Source organism: Xyrauchen texanus, chromosome 21 (genome assembly GCF_025860055.1).
Source record: "Xyrauchen texanus isolate HMW12.3.18 chromosome 21, RBS_HiC_50CHRs, whole genome shotgun sequence".
Taxonomy (NCBI): Eukaryota; Metazoa; Chordata; class Actinopteri; order Cypriniformes; family Catostomidae; genus Xyrauchen; species Xyrauchen texanus.
The window spans coordinates 35,014,510-35,024,781 of NC_068296.1; the positions used below are offsets into that span (position 1 = coordinate 35,014,510).

Below are 10,272 nucleotides of genomic sequence, written 5' to 3' on the forward strand. Positions count from 1 at the left end.
GAGAATTTCTGAAGAACATGATCACACAAGACAGTGGCATGTTGCTTTCAAAAGGGCATGTATCCCGAAATCAACGCCATGCCCCATCAGATCTTCCTCTTTGAGCAAAAAACACTGAGACGCGTGTTCTGGTCTGGTGGAAATCAGGAAGAAAGTGTTCACTTGAACACAATGGTGAGCGTGATTTGAAGGTTGCATTTTTGCTCTCAAATTTCATTTTTATCCACTGACCATTCAGGTTTTGTTTAAGGTGTACGGTTAATAAAATATGCATTCCTGTTGACTGTATTAAATCATATACAACTAAAAGTACAACTCGCTTTTAGCGCCCCTCTGTGGACATTTCTACTGGAAGAGCCAGAAGGATATACTGTGGTTGCAGAAAGAGTGGGAGCTCCAAACAGCCGGCAAAGATATAGGGAGCCGCTAACCTAACCCCTTACCCAACCTTAACCATGAGTAAAAGTGACGGCCCCTTTTGGAGTTGCCGCAACCCGCTTTTGGAGTAACCACGCCCAATTCTAGAGTAATCCACCCTCTTTTCGAGATTACGCCCCAATTTGGAGGTTACAGGCCTGCAGCTATACCTATTTGGGAGGGGTCACACGTGACCATATGTTCAACAACTTCCAGCTTCGGCCACTGGGGCAGTTATTCGAATTTAGGTAAGCACAGACCAATTTCCGCAGCAAAACTTTCGACCTTCTGGACGCTATTTTCCATACAGTACAATTGAATGAGGACTGGAGTTGTCAAGCACCATAAAAGCAGTCCATACAACTTGTGCTCTATATTGCGAGTCTTCTGAAGTCATGCAATAGTTTTGTGTGAGGAACAGTGGTAAATTAATGCCCATTCCTCCAAAATTGGATTTGACTGAGGTCTGACATGCAAACACCCAGTGTGATAAAAATCCTTCTGTCTGGTATGTATTACCTTGCAGGTTTGGAGGGGTATCAGACTCTGGGCTCTTTCAGACTAAGTGAGGCAAACTCTGCCAAATCCAAATCTGATAACTACTCACAATCTAACACTGAAAGATAAAAGGTTTAAATGTTCACTATAACCACATCAAAGAGAAGGGATTTCTAATCTGCCCTGTTTTATTTTGACCAAACATTTTGGCTTGAGAACTGAGTTTAGTCTATTATGAATGTGTCCTGCAATGAAAGGGACATATAGAACTAAGACTTAAACATATTTGTTTAAGGATATTCTAAAAGTATAACTTTTGTTATACTTTACATTGAGTTACATAAGTGACATACTGCCAAACTTTGAATTCTGATGCACAGTGGCATCAACACATATATTTGAACACTTCAGTCATACATAAAAATGTCTGAATGACATTGCATAGATGAATGCAAAATATCAAATCAAGTGGCATTTGTTTTTAAAAAAATAAAAAAGAGCACCAGCACTTTTTTCAATCAAAGCTTTTCACAAAAAGTCTGTTAGATTTTAAATTATTTGATCATTTAATTATTTGAAGAATTTGGACACTGGTTTCAAACATTAGTGCAACCATGTGAATCTGAGAAGAACTGACTTCATACATCCACTAAAATGACTCTTGGAAAATGAGTTACTTCTGAACTACTGAGGACATTTTCAGCATCATTTGTTTGCAGATGCCACTTGAAGTAATATTTTGTTATCTAATGCAATGGCATTCATACATTTTTAAGTGTGATGTATGTGTCCAAACACTTTTCAAAGGGCACTGCTCATCTGTTGCTTATCTTGGAAGTGTTGTACATTGTATAGCCACTAGATGGTAACAATTGTCTTTTTCATTCATAGGTATTTCCCATTGATGGAATGTGGGATTTTTCAGTATAAATTAATAATAAATATAGTTTAATGAAAGACAGTTAAACTAAACTTGCAGAATAATTATTTTCAGAATTTAACCATCTTGTCTGGGCTTTGTTTTTCTTTCATTACATTTGGAATGAACCCCTCTTGAGTGTATCCTGAGGTGTTGAGTGTCATAGCTGCTATTTTAATCAATTCCATTAGACCCTAATTTTCCACCTTTGCCATTATTTTATAGGCCTTCATACCAGTGAGTTCATATCAGCTTTGGCAGTTGATGATTTTATAACTAAATCTGTTGTTGAAATCACATTTGCAACGATTTTAATTATTTATATTAATAAGTAAGGAATGCAAACGTAAAATGAGTTAAATGTCAACTATTCCAAGGTTTGCATTAGACTTTTTACCTTATTATTTTTGCATGGTTTTAAAGGCTTTTGGACTTGCTTGTAAAGCTACCATTACAAATATATACCATAGTAAACATAGTTTCCACCAAAATAGTTACAACAGTTATTGTTATTAAAGTAAACCTGTGGTATTACCCACATCAAAATGATAATAATATTAACAAAACAACAAAATAATTGTAATGTATAATTTCATTTATTATTATTTTTATTTCATAATTATATTTATTTATATTTTTAAAGTAATAACGATAACTGTAGTAACAGAAAATGTGGTTACCATAGTAAATGTTTGTAAAGGCAGACCACCAGATTAAAACAAATTCTAAAGTGCCGTTTTTTGTTTATTATAACCCAGCCTAATTTCACCCGGCCAAATTGTCGTTCCTTTAATGATTACAGGGATGAAACGAGCGCATATTTGGTTGTAGATGGGCGGAGCCATAATTTACGCATACATTTTCATTTGCAAGTAGGCGGACCAGAATATTTACGTCATAGACTTTTCAGTCCATGTGGGCGGGGTCGTTCGAGTGCGTCATGACTGTCCCGCCCCCGTATTAGAGGGCATTGAGAGAGGAGGAGAGCGAAAGTTCAGTGTGCGCCAGGAGAGATGTTAAGAGGACACGAGAGAAAGTAACCCGCATGATTCTAGCGGACTACACGCTTCTCAGAAGTTGAGAGATAACCGAAGACAAGGACATATTTGTTTTTTCTCTTATTGAGCTCCTCCTGATGTCTGTATTTGTAATAACGCGGTACTGACTGACGTGGAATATTTGTTTATTTTAGTGATTGAGCACGCGCGCTTTACATATAAATATATGACGAACTTTGGACACTACGGATCATTTAAAACGATTTGAAGACTTCGTGTTAAAAGGAATATTTTTTCAGAGAAGTTTCATTCAGAGGAATACACAGCGCTTTTTATTGGATGACAAATGAAGCATCATTGATGCCCTCTTAGTCTAAGCAGTGTCTATGGAACTACATAATCACCCATAACTCACTAACAGTCCAAATTTATCCTCTCTTGAGGCAGTGTATGACAGGAAAGTTTTACTAGACTTGCCTCATTCAAAACGGGTGACTGAAAATCCAGCATGGGGGGTTCACCTCTGAAAATAGGGATTTTTCTTTGGTGCCAAATGGTCATTGCTGCATACAGTCTAGAGATTGGCTCATATGACCTGGAGAGAGGCCGACCCGCTAAATGTGAGCCTATTGTCATCCCCATGTGCCAGGACATTGGGTATAACCTAACCCGGATGCCCAACTTTATGGACCATGACAATCAGAGGGAGGCTGGTATAAAACTCAATGAATTCACCCCTCTTGTGGAATATGGTTGTGATGTGCATTTGCGATTTTTCCTGTGCTCGCTCTATGTCCCTATGTGCACAGATCAAGTGTCCACATCAATCCCTGCTTGTCGTCCGATGTGCGAACAGGCGCGCCAGAAGTGCTCACCCATAATGGAGAAGTTTAACTATGCCTGGCCCGATTCTTTGGACTGCTCTAAACTGCCCACCAGGAATGACCCCAATGCGCTGTGCATGGAAGCCCCGGAAAATGATACCAAAACTGAGACTAAGAAAGGAGAGGGCATGCTGCCTGTGCCACCCCGACCCAGGCAGCCTGGCGCTGGAAACGGGCGCTCAGGGGGCAGCATGGGTGTTTGTGACAACCCGGAAAAGTTCCAGTATGTGGGAAAGAGTGAGACATGTGCTCCACGCTGCTCGTCCTCTGTGGACGTGTTTTGGTCCAGACAGGATAAGGACTTTGCATTCATTTGGATGGCGGTTTGGTCGACTTTGTGTTTTGTGTCCACAGCTTTCACCGTCCTCACCTTTCTCCTTGACCCGCATCGCTTCCAGTATCCAGAGCGGCCTATCATCTTCCTTTCCATGTGCTACAACGTTTACTCAGTAGCCTTCATCATTCGGTCCGTCGCTGGGGCGGAGAACATTGCGTGTGACCGTGAAAATGGGGAGTTGTACATCATTCAAGAGGGCCTGGAGAGTACAGGTTGTACCATAGTCTTCCTCATCCTCTACTACTTTGGCATGGCCAGTTCCATCTGGTGGGTCATCGTAACCCTCACATGGTTCTTGGCAGCAGGTAAGAAGTGGGGTCACGAGGCTATTGAGTCACATAGCAGTTACTTCCACATGGCTGCCTGGGGCATACCTGCATTGAAGACCATAGTCATCCTCACCATGCGGAAAGTTGCAGGCGATGAGCTCACCGGACTGTGCTATGTGGGTAGTATGGATGCGGGGGCGCTAACAGGCTTCGTCCTTGTGCCGTTGTCCTGTTACCTCGTCATCGGAACGTCGTTCATTCTGACCGGCTTCGTGGCTCTCTTCCACATCAGAAAGGTGATGAAGACCGAAGGCACCAACACGGAAAAACTGGAGAAGCTGATGGTGAAAATCGGCATCTACTCCATTCTCTACACGGTCCCCGCCACTTGCGTCATCGTATGCTACTTCTACGAGCGGCTCAACATGGATTACTGGAAATTCCGAGGACTGCAGAGCAAGTGCACCACGTTTCCCGGCCGTAGGAATGAGGACTGCTCCCTGGAGTCTTCGGTGCCCACGGTGGCCGTGTTCATGTTGAAGATCTTCATGTCGCTGGTGGTGGGCATCACCAGTGGGGTGTGGGTCTGGAGCTCCAAGACATTGCAGACTTGGCAGGGTCTGTGTAGCAGGAAGTTGGCAGATAGGACTTGCAGAAAACACTGCAGTGGGAGTTGCAGCACCAGTCACTGCCACTACAAAGCACCTGCCGTCATACTCCACATGTCAAAGACGGATCCCTACTCAGACAACCCCACGCGTGTATGAGCGCAGGTCTGCACACATGAGACTGTGGCCTCATCTGTGATGCACTGTATAGAGGCAGAATCCGGGACTTGCTCTGTGAATTGGACTTTATGAAAGGCAGTTTGCGTGCTTTGAAGCCATGGAAATTAAAACAAACTTAAAAGTACTACTCAGTGTTTAATACAAGTTAAGCTCAATTATGGCATATTGTTTTCCACAACAACAAAATCTTCTCTCTCTCTCTCTCTCTCTCTCTCTCTCTCTCTCATATATATATATATATATATATATATATATATATATATATATATATGCAGATGGGTTACATTGAAACACTTACAATAGAAGTGAATGGGGCCAGTCCATAAACGCTAAAATACACCTTGTATTTACATCTTGTGGCTATACTTTTGAAACATTGTGTATTTTAGCGTTTATGGACTGGCCCCATTCACTTCTATTGTAAGTGTCTTAGTGTAACTGATTTTCTTTTTTTAAATAAATGAGGGGTGGATCGAACGTATTTTTTGTGGTAATCAACATTATGCCAGAATTGCTTTTGATTGAGCTTAACTTGTATTGAACCTGGGAATATTCCTTTAAAACCCAACATAGCAGCTTCTCAGTAAACTATGGATTGATTATCAGTACTTAAAGGGAAATTTTTATCATTGCTTGCTGTCAAAAAGCAAAAATTGAGAAGTGTCCACAGATATGCATGTGGTAATCGGTTATAAATGATCTGCAAAATGCAGCATCTCCTTTCTGAATCATACATATTTCGTGTGGAAGTACATGTTAAATGTTTCAGGACTTCTATTTATATATGTTAAATATTTCAGGACTTCTATTTATTGTATATATAGTATATATATATATATAATTTTGTTTGGTTTCTCACAAGATGGCATTAATGAGTCTATTGTTTTGTATAAAAAGTGCCTTTTTGGAGAAGATAATAAAATATGTTATATATTTTCAACAGTTGTCTTAAGTTCATTTGGAGTTGGCATTTAAAAAGGGTTAATAACTTACTATAAGTAACATACAGGTTTAAAACAAATTAAGCTCAATCGACAGAATGTTTGACATAATGTTGATTACCACAAAAAGTTACTTCGACTCATATCTCCTTTTCTTTAAATAAAGCAAAGATCAAGGTTACAGTGAGGCACTTACAATGAAAGTGAATGGGGCCAATTTTGGAGCATTTAAAGGCAGAAATGTGAAGCTTGTAATTTTAGAAATGCACTTACAAAAATTCTTCTGTTAAACCTTGTGCATCATTTAAGCTGTAAAGTTGGTTTAAAAGGTTAAATTAGATAACTTTACCCAGAAAAGGTTAGTTAGCGATTTTATCACACTAAAATCATGTTAACACACATTGTTTACATCTTGTGGCTATACTTATGAAACACATTGAAGTATTTTTTTTAATGTTTACGAATTGGTCCCATTCACTTCCATTGAAGGTTCCATTGTAAGTTCCTCACTGGACAAGTTCCACATTTTTAATTTTAATTTTAATTTTTTTTAAAAGAAGGAACCAGTCTAAATAATTTTTTGTGGTAATCAACATTATGCCCCAATTGCTGTTTATTGAGCTTGAACCTGGAATATTCCTTTAAGAGCTATTTACTCTTACAACACTTGTACAAACACACAACAACAAAAATGCTTATTTTATTGTTGCTGCACTACATTATACTATTATTTCCATTTAATTAAAGTACTTGTGCTGGACGGCTGTGTTTACATTTATTTAGATGTGGAAGTTAAAAAGAGGCACATTGGTGAGACTTTTCACGTAGACTGTATCAAGAAAATGCGTCAAAGCAATGCAAATATTTTGATGAAGAAAGCAAGGTTAGCATCTGAAAGGTTGCTCTGGTTCAAATGCAAATTGATCCTTGAGGGACTCTTTCAGAAGCCCTCAATAGAGTGTGCAACCCCTGAAAAACATGAGGTTATGTGGCTTTGTACGCCCCTGACACGAATAAATCTATTGTCAGTTTTTTAGTGACTTTCGATCAAAGTTGTGATTAATCTTGAATCATGGAGATTAAGCTTGTAGTTTAGGCTTAATCTGCATCCTTTTTTATATTAACACGTTTTTTATTATGCATCATCTTGTACTCCACATTCCATAGGCTTCTCTTTTGGGCATTTGCTCTATTTCCCTCTTTTCTTCATCCCCATATGAGAGACGCAGCAGCTTTGGCTGCTCTCTCTCCTTTGAGTGCGTTTGCTAGAACAGAAATCCCTGGTGATTTTCTCTCCTTCATCCTCAAAGGGAATCGTTGAGCAGAGCAACAGACAGTAGCCTGGATTTCTCTGTGTGAACATTCACATCATCACCTTTAAACGCAAAGGTTGTACTGGAATTATATTTCATTAACAAGGTGCACCACGTACGAGCACACACAAACACACACATCTAGATTCTCCTTTTGTTGTGCGTTGCTCCTCTCTTCCCCCTCTGCTCCTTTGATGTTAGCCACTCATGCAAATAAAGGCACTTTTCTCCAACGTTTGATCCGGAGCATGAGCAGGCTGCTTGAAATGTTGATTTTTTTTCACCCAACCCTGGCTGGGTAACTTGCAGATCTAGGTTTTGGTGATTAATTCGTATGCCATTGCATTTTATTTTTTATTTTTTTTGTGCCTATCCTCATTTTCTTATTTATTGCATCTTGGTTTACCTGCATTAAATGACCTACAATAGACATTATTAATGAATATCTACAAATGACAAACCAATAAGTTGCACGTTATATTGGTAAATATCAATAAGTCTATGGTGTGGGTAATCCTCAAATGGATGGGGCATTTGGTCTGCCAGTCACCATAGAGGAACTGTCTTATTTTCAGGCCTCTCTACAGTAAGTATAACAATATAAGATATGTGCCCATTAGGATATGTATTTCCAGCACTGTGTCCAGCATGAGATAATGGAACATTTGCAAAGACCTAATGGCGAGAAGTACTGTTAGTACATTATGAATGGTCACAGATGGTTGCTTTATCCTAACTGTAGTTTAAAGTCATATTTTGGGTTCAATACAAGTTATGCTTAATTAACAGCATATGTGGCATAATGATGATTACCACAAAAAGTGATTTTGTCTTGACCCTGGTATTGGATAAAACTAGGTAATTAGGTTAATAAGCGATTTTAGCATGCCAAAATGATGATAACATTTATAATATATAATAAAATCTTGTGTCTATTTTTAAAACAATGTCTATTTTAAATGGGTCATGACATACTCTTTTCTTGAGGTCCACTGATAATGTTAGTAAAGTTTGTTTTGCACCATAGCAGTCATAATTTAGTAATTTATGATCATTTTCCACCCTGTCTCTCGCCCTCTATCTGAAACGGTCGTTTTTTTGGTGTCGCCTTCTTAAAACTTCAACGTAAATTTCCACTGTTCTGATTGGCTAACATCATGTAGCCACTGAACTAAAGCTATATTTGAAACTCAATCAGAAGAGAATGAACAAGGTCCACAACATTATATAATTAAATTTCAGGGTTTACATATAACACACACCCAACACATTGCATCCGAATATATTAAACTGTTTACTCAAGCACAACTGGTAACACTCACACCCTGTCTACACCGTACGCGAGAGTTGTGTTGGGGCAAAAGCAATAGAACCCATTATAAACAATGATGCTATCTACCATGGAAGCTTACATTGCAGATGTACCATCCCATTTTGCACAGCATGCAGTAGTGCTATTACTATCAACAACACAATAAACAGTTTAGAAAGTTTGTGTCGACACACCTGGTATAGACAGCCTCAAGCCGCTGAGTCACGTCAATGGACACGCCCGGTGTAAACAGGTGTTAGCACCAGAAAATATCACACAGTCATGACATATGAAATACTGATAAATTAAACTGTTTACTTACGGTCAGTGTTGGGAGGGTTACTTTTGAAATGTAATCCACTACAGATTACAGAACACATGCTGTAACATGTCATTTGTAACGTATTCTGTTAGATTACTCAAGGTCAGTAACAACTAAATACTTTGGATTACTTCTTCAGCACTGGTAGATTTTTTCACTTGTTTTGACTATAAAAACTGTCAGTACAGTAAAACAAAATACACATGTTAAAATACATTCTCTGAAAAAACTCAATATCTTATGCAGTGTTGTTTCTAAAACAAGATATATCAAATTGATCTTATTTTAAAGATTTTTTTTTTAAATAAAAAAATTATTATCAAGAATACGGGTTTTGCCCTAATATCAAAGGTCTTACTAGAAAAAATAAGTTATGATCCAATGAATGTGAATTTTCTAGATAAAAATATGATCGTGTCTGGTCACATGTGCATGTAAAATGGCTAGAAATAGCATTTTAGCTTAGCGTAAAGCTGACAGTTTACACAAAGTTTATTTCTATTTCTTCTGCTCCAAACTTACTTCAAACATACTTCTCTGTCTGCTCGTATGAACGTAACACACCATAAGAAAGTGTTTCTCTGCTGTTCAAATGCACTTTGGATCGCATAATTTATATGTATAAATGTTTTCCATCTGAAAGGACTAAAAGATTAAATGAAACAACTGACAATAAAATGCAAAGTAATCCCTTCAGTAATCAAAATACTTTTTGAATGTAACTGTATTCTAAATACCAATGATTTAAATTGTAACTGTAGTGGACTACAGTTACTTATATTTTGTATTTTATATATGTAATCCTGTTACATGTATTTAGTTACTCCCCAACCCTGCTTACTGTTTTGTGATCGGGTCAAAGTGATTTTAACTGCCCCATGCTTCAAAAACAGTTCCTTTGCAAAGCTTGAATCATATTGCCTGGTTCACAATCAATCCATGCTGATTTAAGCCAAAACAATATACAAATATAAACATACATTGTCCAAAGCACGCTGAAACAAGACGCATATACTGTACAGTATCATTGTGCACTGAGATGCACATTGAAGGAAACGCATCAAATCGGTCAAAGACGCCCATCAAGTTCCTGTTTGCAGACACCAACTATAAAAAATATGGGTGAAAGAAAGTGTCCAGGATGCATTTATTCTCAAAACAGCAAGACCCAGAGCAGCTGAAGATGATGGTGTCTTCTTTTTAGAGTTGTAACTTGATACCATGTTTTAAAAGCAGTGTGAGATACATAACAGCAGTCAAAGACGTCTGTGTAG

The 10,272-nt window shown here is 38.3% G+C and overlaps 1 protein-coding gene across 1 annotated transcript; it reads left to right on the plus strand.

Moving 5' to 3' along the window:
• The first annotated feature begins 2,846 nt into the window (after window positions 1-2,846).
• LOC127661324 (frizzled-9-like) lies at window positions 2,847-5,971 on the plus strand. The gene has a single exon (XM_052151952.1). It carries the CDS (start codon window positions 3,341-3,343, stop codon window positions 5,087-5,089), a length of 1,749 nt encoding a protein of 582 aa, XP_052007912.1. The 5' UTR covers window positions 2,847-3,340; the 3' UTR covers window positions 5,090-5,971.
• Window positions 5,972-10,272: the final 4,301 nt, after the last annotated feature.